General features: G+C 43.7%; 1 protein-coding gene across 1 annotated transcript in view; it reads left to right on the top strand.

Moving 5' to 3' along the window:
* PDCL3 (phosducin like 3) overlaps positions 1–15,051 on the top strand; it is a 719,284-nt gene that overhangs the window by 584,686 nt on the left and 119,547 nt on the right. Inside the window, exon 5 of the mRNA XM_044071091.1 lies at positions 8,808–9,016. Coding sequence (XP_043927026.1) covers positions 8,808–9,016 — 209 coding nt within the window. The remainder of the gene's footprint in view (positions 1–8,807; positions 9,017–15,051) is intronic.

Genomic DNA, 15,051 nt, shown 5'->3' with positions numbered 1-15,051 from the left:
CACAATAAGACTCCCCACTGGCACAGCTATAGGGTCCAGATGTCAGCCAGCTGGGCAAGCTAAAACCTCCAGCACCCTCTCTGTCCAACCAGTGCTTCATGTCCCTCACCAAGTAGCTGACACACACACACTTTGAAATAAGAGCTTTATACAACCACACAGACTCCTGGGGAAGGTGGCACAGGTTCTCCAGCTGTGTCCCTTTTACCCAGACTATACAGTAGAAATCACTGCCACCACCCAGCTAATAATTATTAGCTACCCAAAGGCCCTTAAAAGGGTGTCCAATTATTACTGTGCAATATTATCCACCTGTTAAGTGTGACTAAACAGTCAAAGCTTATTAGATTGACTTGGTACAGGATCACTATTTACATGCAATGTACTCTAGAGCTTAAATTATCTCTACACAAAACAGTTACAGTTAAAAGGGTTTAAAAATATTTAATAATAAATAATTAAAAACACAAGACAATACTTTTTACTACACAGTTTAAAGAGTTCAGAGAATCACAGAGAAATACTTAAAATAATTCAGTAGTACAGTTGTGACATCACAGAAAAACACAGTCTAATCTTTCTCGTTTCTAGCTATCTCTAAGAGAAAACACAAGTCTAAGATAAACTTACATATAGAGCAAAGGCAGTGCTGAGTTGGATGGTCAAGACAAAAATGCTTTTTGCTCTCTGTTTTTCTGTTTTTAAAATCACATTCCTGGTTCACATCATTCTTAACACTTCCCTGGGTTCCCAGGCTAACAGAAACAAAGTTTACATTCTTTAGTAAGCTCACACTAGGTCAGGAAGCAAAGCCATAAAGGACATTTATGCATGCAAATTCTGGCCATTAACTCAGGCCTTAAAATAATAGCAAGAATTCCTTCACGTAGACAGGCCGGAGCCAACTTTAAAGATCAAAGACAGTTATAAAATGCTTGACTTAGCTTCCTTACAGCAGAGTGCACTGTTGTTACATTATTTTCCAATTCCACATGTAACACTATTTTTACCATTTAAGACAACAAGCCTGTGGTTTACATTAATATTTACAGATGACATTGTATCTGGCTAGGCTGGCAGCCTTCACAATCCCCCCGGAGAACTCAAGCTAGTTTTTCAAGTGACCCTTAAGAAAAGCTGCTTGAGAGGGTTAGGTCTATCTGAGTATACCTTACCCCATTCCCTGTCTTGAGAGCCCATCTGCATTGGCATTCCTAACCCCACTGTGGTGCTGCATGGACATATATGCTTGCAACCCCAGGCTCCATCTTAGCAACTTGGCATTTTGCTGGCTGGCTCTGTTTAACCATGTTAGGGGGTTGTGATCTGTCATAACAGTGAATTTCCTTCCATACAAATAAGGCTGAAGTTTCTGCAGTGCCCACACTATGACTAGACATTCCTTTTCTACAGCTGTATAGCATTACTCCCTGGGTTGGAGCCTATGACTGAGATAAACCACTGGGTGCTCTTTTCCCTCTGAAGAAATCTGGCTAAGTACTGCCCCCACCCCATGGTTCGAAGCATCCACCTGCTCAACAAATTCTTTGCTGTAATCTGGACTGGCTAACACAGGGGGTCCTCCCAAAGCTTCTTTAAGCTTCTGGAATGCCTGCTCACATGCTGAGGTCCACACTACCTTAACTGGCCTGTTCTTCCTTGTCAGGTCTGTGAGGGGAGCAGCTATGGTACTATAACTGGGAACGAATCTTCTGTAGTACCCTGCTGTCTCTAAAAATGCCCTCACCTGCTTTTTAGTAACGGGTGCAGACCATGCCTGAATGGCTTCCACTTTTGCAGGTTCTGGCCTTATCTTACCACTCACCACTCAATGTCCTAGGTAGGAGACCTCTGCCATACCCACCTGACATTTGCTCGGCTTAATGGTCAATCCTGCCCTCTGTAGTCTGCCCAGCACCTCCCTGACATGCTGAAGGTGCTCTGGCCAGGAATGGCTGTAGATGGCAATATCATCTAGGTAAGCAAGGTGGAAAGTTGCTGGGGTATTCATCATCCCAAAGGGCGTCTTTGTGAACGCATACAAGCCAAAAGGAGTCACAAAGGCTGACTTCTTTCTAGCACTGGGAGTCAAAGGCACCTGCCAGTAACCCTTGGTAAGATCAGTGGTTGTAAGACACTTAGCCCCACCCAGCTGCTCTAGGGTCTCATCTGTCCTAGGCATCTGACTCTGTGTGACTATTTAATTTCTTGTAGTCCACACAGAACCTGGTGCTGCCATCCTTCTTTGGCACCAGCACCACTAGGGAGGCCCAGGGACTGTTGGACTCTTGAATCACCCTAGTTCCAACATCTCCTGTACCTCCTCCCTCAGAGTCTGACTCTCTCAGGCAGTCTATAAAGGGGCCTGCCTAATAGGCCTTTGGGGTCCTGTATTCACCTGGTACTGCCCCAGGTGGGTGCACCCTGGTTTCCCAGTGAACATGTCCCCAAATTCCTGCAACACGGCCCGGATTTTTCAAACCTGAGTAGGAGATAGCTGCTGGGACATTGCTACCCCTTCCACTGAGGTGACAGCCCGAGCCTCACTGAGGAGATCATTCCCCAGATCTCCCTCAGACTCCTCCTGCAATCCACTGCAAATGCTCAGCACAAGGGCCTCCCTATCATGGTAAGGTTTCACCATATTAACATGGTACAATTTGTGCCCCTGCCTTCTGCCTAGCAGTTCCACCATGTAGTTAACATCACATACCTTTCTTGCCACCTTGTAGGGTCCCTCCCAAGCTGCTTGCAGCTTGTTGTGTCTGACAGGAATGAGAACCATTACTTAATGCCCCACAGCATACTCTCTAGCTCGAGCATTCATGTCATACCACACCTTTTTCTGTTGTTGGGCTTCTGCCAGGTTCTCCTGGGCCAAGCCCATGAGTTCCCTGAGCCTTGTCCTGAGGTTTAGGACGTGTGCCACAACAGACCTCCTTGTGAGACTCGCACTCACCTTCCCACTCATCTCGAATTAAATCTAGAGGTCCCCTCACCCTATGCCCATACAGCAACTCAAAGGGTATAAAACCTGTGGATTCCTGGGGAACCCCTCTGTAAGCAAACAACAGATGGGGCAAATATTTGTCCCACTCCCTCTTAAAGTGATCTGCAAATGCCCGTAGCATGGACTTGATTGTAGAGTTTAACCTCTCAACAAGACCATTAGTCTTGGGATGGTAGGGGGTGGTCTTCATGTGCTTCACCCCACAGGACTTCAACAGACAAGCCAGCAGATCTGACATCAAATTGGCACCTCTGTTAGTCAGTATTTCTTTTGGAAAACCTACCCTGCTGAAAATCTCCAACAAAGCATTTGCCACCTTCTCTGCCTCAATGGAGGACAAAGCCACTGCCTCAGGGTATCGTGTAGCATAATCCACTACCACTAGGATATACTTTTTCCCTGTGGAACTTGGGGTACTCAGAGGACCCACAATATCCATAGCTACCCTCTGAAATGAATCCTTAATCACAGCCAAAGGCATCAAAGGAGCATTCACCTTGTCTCCTGCCTTGCCTACCTTTTGGCACTGCTCACAGGTCCTGCAGTACCCTGTTACATCTCTGGAAATTCCAGGCCAATAGAAGTTTGCATAATATGCCTCTTTGTACGTTTTATGCCCATTTGACCTGCAAAGGGAATATCATGGGCTATGGCTAGAAGCACCAGATGATAGGCTCTAGGCAATACCAACTGCTGTACTCTCTCACCTTCTAGCCCTCCCTCAGGGGTCCACTCTCTGTATAGTAACCCTTTGTCCCAGTATACAGATTCCCCCTTTCCTTGAGAATTAAGTGCCTCCCTAGCTACCTGCCTCAGGCCTTGCAATGTAGGGTCTGAGAGCTGAGCCTGTCTCATCTCTCTCCGTGTAACCTTTCCCAGCTCCCCTTCTACAGGAAGTCTGGCATCCTCTGACAGTGGTGCCTCACTGTCAGCCTGGGTACTATTACTCACCTCTACCTTTGCAGTCACTCTGTCCAAGGGTTCATCAGTATCCCCAAGCAGCTGTAGCTCACATTCAGTCTCACTACTACAGAGTAGCTCCCTCCCTGAGCCAATTTCATGTCAGACCACCTCACCAGTCCTGGCTGTAAGTATGCAGTCTTTCTGGGTCTCCCCCCCCAGCTACCAGACCCACATGCTTGTCTCCTAGCCTGACTGCGTGTAACTGCATAAGCATATGGTACTGCCTCATCCAAATCCTTCCCTGTCAGGGCATCTGCAGGATGGTAGTTCTGTGCCCCTGTTGTCTCAAGACAACCTACTATTGGCATTTTGTCTTTCCCACTTACTGACTCCCTCACCTTTTATTCCCCACCTTGCCTCCGTGGGCACCTGTATGCCACATGGCCCCACTGGTTGCATTCAAAACATTTAACCCTAGCTCCTGGATGTGTACCTGGACTAGTGGCTTCCCCTGCTACTGGCAGATTCTATTGGGGCAGTCTGTGCTGCCCACCGTTGGTTTCTTTAGACCCATGAGCAGTACTGGGGTCCCTTTCCTGTGCAGGGCTACCCTGCTTGCCAGGTATAGATAGGTCTCCCTTCTTCCCCAGCTCCTCTGAAGTAGCACATTGTCTGTCAGCTAACCAGATCCTCATGTCCTCAGGCAAAGTGCTAAGGACTTGTTCCCTTACCAAAAGGTCTGCCAGCCCTTCAGAAGTGGTGACCTGACATCCGCTCACCCATCTTTGGAAATAAGTGCTCAGTTCAGCAACATATTCGCACACACTTTCATCTGCCTTGCGTCTATGCTCATGAAACTTTTTCCTATACGTTTCAGGTTTCTAGCAAGTGATTTTTAACAGCAGTATAATCAAAAGATGCAACGTCAGACATTTTTGACAAAACAGTTACAGCTTTACCGTGGAGTAAGGGGGTCAGGAACCGTACTCAGAGCCTTTGGTCAACAGTATACTGTTTGCATACCCTCTCAAACATATGAATGAAGCTATCAAAATTATCCCCCTCTTTAAATTGCAGAAGAAATTTACTGACATTTTGTGCTTCTGGGGTCCAGTTACTCCCTTCCCCATTACCTCCATGCCTCTGGCGAAGAGTCAGCATTTCCCTCTCATGCCTCCTCTGCCGCTCCTTTTCCTCGGCTTCTGTCTCCAAACGCCTGGCCCTCCAACTCAAGTCTCTTTAGCTCCAGATAGATTTTTAAGTCCTCTGCAGAAAGGTCAAGTTGCCCATTCTCCGAAGGTATTATATCTCCACTGCCAGTCTGATTGTCCTCCTGGTTGCTGTTTTCTGATGCAGCTGTAACTAAGGCTGCAGTCAGGTCTGCCTTAGTCAGGTTTCCATGCACCAGTCCCCTAGCCTGGCACATTTCCGCCAGCTGGCTTCTTGTCAGCTTTCCATACTCTGCTGACATATGCTGTCTGCTCACCTTGACTAAGCTAACAAAAGAAATAAAACAATTGTGATCTGATCTCTGAGTATTCACTGCGTGGCTGATTTAGAGTACAAAACACCTTCAAAGCTCACTGTACACAAGCTACAGGAATTCACACTACCCACACCACTACAAGCCAATTAGTATTTGCCAACCAATTAATATGTGGTGTGGATATTCCACCACTGCCAAACAATTAATATGTGGCGCCTGTGCCCTGGCCCAGCAATCAAGGAGCCTCAATCCTCACCACTAACACCAGTGAAGGGCGTCTCATATAGAAGGAAAGGATAACAAATACACACAGCAAAGTGCAATTTCCCTTAAGAGCACACAGAGATCACAGTCAGTCTGGGGCTGGTCACTCCCTTGCTCTCCAGGTCCCCAGTAATACTCCCCAGTGGCACAGCTATAGGGTCCAGATGTCAGCCAGCTGGGCAAGCTAAAAGCTCCAGCACCCTCCCTGTCTAATCAATGCTTCTTGTCCCTGCCCGGGTAGCTGACACACACACACTTTGAGATAAGAGTTTTATACAACCACACAGACACTCCTGGGGAAAGCTGGCACAGGTTCTCCAGCTGTGCCCCTTTTACCCAGACTATACGGTAGAAATCACTGCCACCACCCAGCTAATAATTATCAGCTACCCAAAGGCCCTTAAAAGGGTGTCCAATTATTACTGTGCAATATTATTATCCACCTGGTAAGTGCGACTAAATAGTCAAGGCTTATTAGAGTGACTTGGTACAGGATCACTATATACATGCAATGTACTCTAGAGCTTAAATTATCCCTGCACAAAACAGCCACAGTTAAAAGGGTTTAAAAATATTTAATAATAAATAATTGAAAACACAAGGCAATAGTTTTTACTATACAGTGCTAGTGAAGAATTCAGAGAATGACAAAGAAATACTTAAAATAATTCAGTAGTGCAGTTCTGACATCACAGAAAAACACTTAGTCTAATCTTTCTAGTTTCTAGCTATCTCTAAGAGAAAACACAAGTCTACGATAAACGTACATATAGAGCAAAGGCAGTGCTGAGTTGGATGGTCAAGACAAAAATGCCTTTTGCTCTCTCTTTCTCTATTTTTAAAATCACATTCCTGGTTCACATTATATCATTCTTCACACTTCCCTGGGTTCCCAGGCTAACAGAAACAGCATTTACATTATTTAGTAAGCTCACACCAGGTCAGGAAGCAAAGCTATAAAGGACATTTATGCATGCAAATTCTGACCATTAACTCGGGCCTTAAAATAATAGCAAGAATTCCTTCACCTAGACAGGCCTGAGCCAACTTTAAAGATCAAAGACAGTCATAAAATACTTGACTTAGCTTCCTTACAGCAGAGTGCACTGTTGTTACATTATTTTTCAGTTCCACATGTAACACTATTTTTACCATTTAAGACAACAAGCCTGTGGTTTACATTAATATTTACAGATGACAGAATTATCTATAAAATTCTGTCTGGCTAGGCTGGCAGCCTTCACAGTCTCATCAGACCATAACACATTTTCCCACATGCTTTTGGGAGACATGATGTATTGTTTTGCAAATTTTAGCCGGGCCTGGATGTTTTTCTGTGAAAGAAAAGGCTTCCGTCTTGCAACCCTACCCCATAGCCCAGACATATGAAGAATACGGGAGATTGTTGTCACATGTAGTACACAACCAGTACTTGCCAGAAATTCCTGCAGCTCCTTCAGTGTTGCTGTAGGTCTCTTGGCAGCCTCCCTGACCAGTTTTCATCTTGTCTTTTCATCAATTTTGGAGGGGCGTCCATTCTTTGCAGCGTCACTGTTTTCCCATGTTTTCTTCACTGTGTTCCATGGTATATCCAATGCTGTGGAAATTTTTTTGTACCCTTCTCCTCACTGATACCTTTCAACAGTGAGAGATCCCTTTTGATGCTTTGTAAGCTCTCTGCAAACCATGGCTTTTGCTGTAGCAGGTAACTGAGTAAATGTCAGGAAAATCCAACTAGGACAGCTGAACTTTATTTGGGGTTAATCAGAGTCTCTTTAATTGATTGCAGGTGTGTACCCAAGTAGACTGAATGCTGTAATTAAATCAAAAGGTGCTTCAACCAAGTATTAGTTTAAGGGTGTGCACACTTATGCAACCAGCTTATTGTACGTTTTTATTTTTTTATATTTATTCCCCTAACAGATTTGTTTGTTTTTCAATTGAATTGTACAGGTTGTAGGGCACATTAAAGGTGGGAAAAGTTTTGAAATGATTTATTGTGGTCCGATTTTTTTTATATCACAAAAACCTGGCATTTTATCAGGGGTGTGTACACTTTTTATATCCACTGTAGGTCATCACTGTTGGTCTGTGCCTACTGGATTCTGTTGTTTGAGCTTGCATCAAAGGAGGACTGGTCACCTTTTTTGATATGAGAATGTCTCCACTGCAGACATCTGTGCTGCAGTCATATTATCTTTGGAACACACCTTCAGGAAATATTCTTGTCTGGACTATGACTTAGGGAAATGGGCTATATTTGAGAAGTCAGTCTACTCCAGAACTCCATTGTCCAGGCTGTTTATATTTACAGTCTCTGGTTTCTTCTATGCTGATGGTAACAGCATTTGATTCAACCCAGGCAATGACCCATCAAGGTTGGACCTCAGTTTTAGCCATGACAGTTGAGTGCTTACCATACCAATTGATGTCTGAGGAGGACACTCCTTGATGCGTCAGGAATTTGCTGTTTCCATCTTTTGTGAATGTGTATGTGTGTCTTATGTCAGCTACAGCTTGTTGAATTTGCCTTTGTCACATGCCAAATATTCTACTAGTTGTTTAAGAAAGTACACGTCCGATCTTCATTGTTGAGTCTTGGTTAGCAGAAGGGTGATCTCTAGACATTTATAGAAACTGGTGAAGTCTGAAGATACATCCACTTACATAACTAGAATGTTATATCACAGTGTGCACCAGTGTAGGCATACAGATCAAGAAAGTCCTGAATTCTGAAGCCAGGGAAACAGACATTTAGGACCCTCTTCATGGAGGGTTGTCTTGTAGAACAGTTGATACAGTGACAAAATGTGTTCTTCGTAGATGTACAGACCTTTGCTGGTATTGAAGTTTGCTTGTGTTTGGTCACAGACCAGTTATTTCCTTACATATTTAAAAACTGTGAAAACTATGTCTAAGAAACTGACCATCAGAAGTGAAAGAATGAGCTTTCCAGAACTTTGTGATTCTTCTTCCTCTCACCAAAACATAAAAAGCACGAACCTGACTGATGTTAGAAATGTCTAAGATATGTGAAGTGTTAATGATTTATTTGAAATAGTTTTCCTTTTACATTAACTTCATCACATTTTATATAGTCAGTGATACTGTGTATGCTATGATCAGCATTATTCTGTCTTTCAGAATTCCTCTCTGCACTCTGATAAACCAACATCTTTCTGCATTGGCAAATAAATTTCCTGCCACCAAGTTCATTAAAGCCATTTCTACAACTTGTATACCTAACTACCCTGATAGAAATCTGCCAACTATCTTTGTCTACTTGGAAGGAGAAATCAAAGCGCAGTTCATTGGACCATTAGTATTTGGAGGCATGAATCTGACAAGAGATGGTAAACCCTTTTCTCTTTTTTAATTTACATTTGAACCAGTTATTTATGATGAAAGATGTAGAACGTGATATGCTTATTAGGATGTGAGATATAGAAAGAGAACAGCTTCTTGGGATGTTTATGCCTGCTTGGCAGGTCACCAGTGAAACTGAGACTTCTAATACCACATACCCTGGCCAAGGTTCCATCTGGGTGACTCTTCCAAATCTGTGAGTAATGTATAACAGTGCTGGACTAGAAACACAGACATTCTGGAAAGGGATGGAGGGAAATTCATGCCACAGTTCTGTAGCTAATAAATACTGAGTGATATGCAGGTCTGTAGCTAATAAATCAGTGGCACTTTGCATCTGTATAGAGGGCCTTTGTGCTGGAAACACAAGCGTACGGCAAAGTGCAAACACCCTGTTTAACTGATTGTGGTCCACCAACATCTGCAATGTCAACAATCTCACTCTTATGCAATATTCTTGTTCACAGTACTTTACATAGATATATACTTCCTTCTCCAACAAGTCACTCTTACTAAACACTTGTTAAAAAAGAAGATGGGCAGATATGATTCAAATGTCCATTGTGTTGCTGAGGAACACTGCAGAAGAACATATTAGAGCTGCACTACTGAAGTTGAAGGTGCAAACATATCTCCCAAGTAAATCTGGACTAGGAAAATTCACCTTTACTAGGTCCAGTCTCTCTCCACCAAAAAAGTCAACTAGTCAGTAGGTATTTGTCACACTGCCATATTTTTCTCTTGTAGCCCCCCCCCCCCAACAGAAATTTGAGCAGTACATATATATTTTTGACATTTCAAATATAATTCAAAGAAAACTTTACAGACACACTCCTCAAGGCTCCTTTCCTGTTGATACTAAGTCATCCTTTTCTCAGCAATTATGAGCAAGAGCATTTACCATCTTACAAAGAAATTTCAAACAGAGCAAGGGAAGTGAACTGCTACATCATAATGGACTCAAGTCTGTGCAAACAAAAATTTGCAGAATTACAGATATGACTTGGCAACCCTGAATACTAGCAGTGTCTGAAGCGTGATTGAATCCATTTATATACCCCAGATTTCTCACTGTATAGAAGGTTACACAAGCAAAGAGGCAGGTGGAGTGGCTTTTTCTTGGAAGCAGTACTTTTAAATTATGTTGAATATTCTAGGACACTGTGCTGGTAACTGTAAACACCAGCAGACACAATTCATTGAGTTAGACTGTATAATATGAAACCACACACTGCTAAAAAAATGCTTTTTACACCATTCTGGTTTAAAGAACATGTCTCTATGTTGTGATAAAGGCAGTAATGATTGCATATCTCTTAATTATATGCAGCTTGTCAATGTAGCTATCTGAGAAAACCCTAAGTTTTTGTTCAAAACACTCTTATAGGTTCATTCTAGGTTGTTGATCCAGTGGAACATTTAAGCCTAGCCACCAGACTAACGCACTGTGAATTAACAGACCCCAACTTAGATGTTCATCGTGTTTCACTGTTGCAGTCATTACAATTGGGTTATCCTGCTGGCAGGCTACCCGCAGTCGGCCTGAATTCCAAAGTCCTGGTCTGGCGTCGGTTGCTGTCGCCTCCTCCCTGACGTCAGTATGCCAGGGGTATAAAAGATGCAGTCGACGCCATTTTATTCAGTCTTTCTTATCGCGCGGTGCCCGAAGCAAAAGCAGTTCGCAAGTGCCGGTTGGCCGACTCCTGAGATTTTCAAGTTTGAATTTCAGATCTGAAGTCTTCATTAAAGCTAAGTACCCCATTGGGGAAACTTTTTTCTTGCTCCAGACAAATGTCAGAAAAAGTTAATAATTGTATTTCTTGTGGGAAGCAAATACCTCATAAGGATTTTCATTCTTATTGTATTCCTTGCCTAGGCCCTGACCATGACGTTGCTAGTTGTCAGTTTTGTGCTAGATTTAACCAACGCACTATTAAGCGTCGGTACAATTTTGCATTTCATTATTTTGGCAGAAGATTTAATTATATTATGCCGTCAGAACAGCCGACTACTGGAATTTATAAAAAGTGCAAAGAAAAGGACAGGCATCCAAGGTCCAAAACCGACGACGAGGCTTCAGCTAGGCCAGTCACCGGTTCTCAGTGAGGCGCTTTCGCATCCCCTGACGCCCACTACCTCAGAGCCACAGGCAGCTTCCGACTCCCACGTGGAGCCGACTAGGCCGCTGGAAGCTCTAGGTATTAGACCCTCGGAAACTATTCCCTCAGGTGGGTCCAGAGCCGCTGAGCAGGCATCGGCTTCTGAGGGTGTTTTCAGGCCTACACAGTTATATGTAAAAACAACTTCAGCTTCAAAGGCAGAGAGTAAAGCACCTCTAAAGACAAAGAAATAAGTACAACATTCACCAGGACAGGCCTCCATGCCTAAAAAACAGATGCTTAAAATGGCCGAAGACCTAATTACTTTGATCAGGGGTTCCCATCCCCCTCCTGATAAGAGACCTAGGCAAGAGACAGAATATGAATCTACAGATCAAGTTTCCATTTCCTCTGATTCCTCTTCTGAACAGGGATACTCTCTTCCTCCTTATGAGGATTCTGATGCTGAAGAATCTATTCCTTCAGCCTCTCCTTTTGAAGATTATTCCTTTGGGGAGACCCTGCATACTATGAGGGAGCATTTTCATTGGGAAAGCCAAGATTACTCAGAATCTAAGAAAAGGCTCAGAGATTTTCTTTTACTACCTCAGCACAGGCCCCTTGCTATTCCTCCTGTTTTAGACATTGTAGATGATGTATTTATAGAGTCCGGTCTCACTCCTGACTCTTTACCACCAGCTCCTGTCAAGCCAGACAGATACTACAGGGTTCCCGATTCACATAAATTTCTTTATAGAAACCCTGCTGCTGACCCAGAAACTATTTCTCAGGGTCCCAAAGGGGTCAAGGCATCCACTGCAAAAAAAACTATTCCCTCTGATAGGGATTTAAGGGCCCTGGACAGATGGGGGAAAACGATTTACACTTCTGCTACTTTGCCTGTAAGGGCCTTAAGTTGTCAGTTTCATATGCTTAAATATCAACAATATCTTATGTCACTACTAAAACAGAAAATGTTGACAAATTCTGAATATGCAGAAAACAAAGAAATGCAGGATTTATTGCATGCAGCTGAACAAGTGGGAAAGCATACTTTGCAATATGGTTTTGATTCTCTGGAGGCCTCCTGCAGGGCTGCTGTTATGGGTTCTGTCATTAGGAGGCATGCTTGGTTAAAGGAAGAGAATCTGCCTGATCATGTTAAAGCAAAATTATTAGATGCTCCATTACAGCATGATACCTTGTTTGGTGCTAAAGCAGAAGGGGTGTTGAAGAAAATGGAAGACAAAGCTAAATCTATGCAAACAGTCAAGGATTTCTTACAGGTACAACCTCCCAGATTTAGCAGGAACGGGCCTGCAAAGAATTGGTCCTTTCCAGTGTCAGACAGGCCACAAAGAGGCAGATACAGACAGCCCAGAGGCAGATCCCAGCCCCAGGGCTCATACAGGTGTAAACAATGGGGTGCTTCTACCTCCAAAAGTGGAGAAGATAAATCACAGCCATACAGGAAACAGTCTCAATGACTTTCCCCTGCCAGCACCGAGCACTTATCTTTTGGCAGCCCCTTTAGGGGGGAAAACTAGCACTTTTTTCACAAAATTGGCACATGATCACCCAGGAAAAATGGGTCCTGAATATAGTTTCTCAAGGCTACAGGTTCCATTTTCACACCCTGCCAAGGGCAAACGGAATGCCAGACCTGACACAAAATCAATGAGCAGAGGCTTAAAACCAAGTTTCAGCCCTCATGGACATGAGGGCCATTCAGCGAGTACCACAGCAAGAGCAGGGGCAAGGATTTTATTCAAGACTCTTCTTGGTGCCCAGAAAGGACAAGGCATGGAGACGAATACTGGACCTGTCTATTCTAAACACATTTTTGGATATTCCAAAATTCAAAATGTTGACTCTGCAGCAGCTTCTGCCCATAAGAAGGTATGGCTTGTGACTTTTGACCTAAAAGAGGCATACCTGCATGTCCCAATCAGACATTCATGCAGAAGATACCTCAGGTTTATAGCTGGCTCAATGCACTACCAATTCTCTGCACTGCCCTTTGGCTTATCTACTGCGCCCAGGGTCTTCACAAAATGCCTGGCGCCGGTAATTGCATTTTGCAGACAGAGAGGAATACAAATTTCTCCTTACTTGGATGATTGCCTTATTCAAGCAGAGAACAAAGACATTCTACTACAGCATCTAGCATTTGTAAAAAGATTACTAACATGCCTAGGGTATACAGTAAACGAAAAGAAATCAAATCTAGTGCCATCACAAGAGATAATATTCCTGGGTGCAAGCTTAAATACAACTGCCCAGATGGCTTATCTCACGCCAGACAAACAATGACAACTGACTACTTATTTCAAAATGTTGGCAATAAAGACCCAGTTATCTGCAAGTAAAATTATGCAGGCTTTGGGCTTCATGGCATCCTGCATACTGCTAATTTCATGTGCAATACTGCATATGCGGAAACTACAATGGTATCTAAAAAGTGTTTGGACTCAACATTGCCACATCCTGGAAACAATAATTACCCTCATTCCCTGCCTGCAACAGGAGTTTCGATGGTGAGCAGAGGCCTGTCACCACAACAAGGGACAGCCTTTCACTTTACCCACAGCCAGGCAGACATTAGCAACAGATGCATCAGATTATGCCTGGGGGGCCCATATGGCAGGAAGATGTATTCAGGGCACATGGTCTGCAACCCAAATGCATCTACATATCAATCAAAAAGAAATGCTAGCTGTTCAAAATGCCCTGACAGCCTTCAAGGATCTACTTCATCCAGGACAACTATTGATAAAGACGGACAATACTACAGTCATGTGGTGCATAAACAAGCAGAGAGGCGCACATTCCTACCCCCTCTGCAGACTAGCCATGACTCTGTGGGACACAGCATTGCCTTACCAAGTACATCTGCAAGCACAATACCTGCCAGGAAGGATAAATTCTCTGACAGACGAACTAAGCAGAAACCTGATGGATCCCCACGAGTGGAAATTGGATCCACAAGTCTTCAGCATGATAACAAGGATGCCCGGACATAGACCTCTTTGCCTCACCTCACAACTGCCAACTTCAGAAATTCTGCATAAGGACTTATCACAAGCTAGCATGGAAAGTGGACGCTCTATCTTTCAGCTGGAAAAACTTAACAGTATATGCCTTTCCCCCACTGCCTGTCCTCCCCAAGGTACTCCTAAAGGTCAGACAAGAGAAGCCAAAAATGTTATTAATTGCCCCAGACTGGCCCCGCCAGCACTGGTACCCAATCCTAATGAGCTTGTCTCAATGCCCAGCCTGGACATTGCCTCAAATTCCTCACTTATTGACTCAACAAAACAGTCAGATCCTGCACAGCTAACTCAGGACCTTAAACCTGGCAGCATGGCGGATAATGTAACAATTCAAAACACGCCTCTGTCTAAAGCAGTGATGGATGTTATTTTGGAGGCCAGGAGGCCTAGCACCAGAAAATCTTATGCAGAAAAATGGAAGAGATTCTGTGCTTGGAACAAGGCACAAGGAATTGACACAATTGTATCAAATATTCCTCAGATTTTACAATACTTAACTGAGATGCTGGACAAAGGACTATCCTTTTCCTCAATTAAGATTCATGCCTCTGCCATTTCAGCTCACTACAATACAGAACCACCTCTATTCTCTTATCCATTACTAAGGCAGTACCTCAGAGGGGCCAAAAACATAAGACCCCCAAGGAGAGCACCAGTACCTGCATGCAACCTAAATTATGTCTTGGAAAAACTCACACTGCCTCCTTTTGAACCAGCCTCTACAGCTGATACAAAATTCTTATCTTGGAAAACAGCTTTGCTCCTAGCAATAACCTCTGCAAGACGAGTCTCAGAGTTACAGGCACTCATGGCTGTGGAACACCTTATTATTTTCCATCAGGACAGGGTTTCTCTGAGGACAAACCCAAC

This window comes from Protopterus annectens, chromosome 5.part0, assembly GCF_019279795.1.
Source record: "Protopterus annectens isolate FY-2018-M chromosome 5.part0, PAN1.0, whole genome shotgun sequence".
In the NCBI taxonomy this organism is placed as follows: Eukaryota; Metazoa; Chordata; order Ceratodontiformes; family Protopteridae; genus Protopterus; species Protopterus annectens.
The sequence above is the reverse complement of the archived record's forward strand: the minus strand, read 5'-3'. Positions and strand labels throughout refer to the sequence as shown.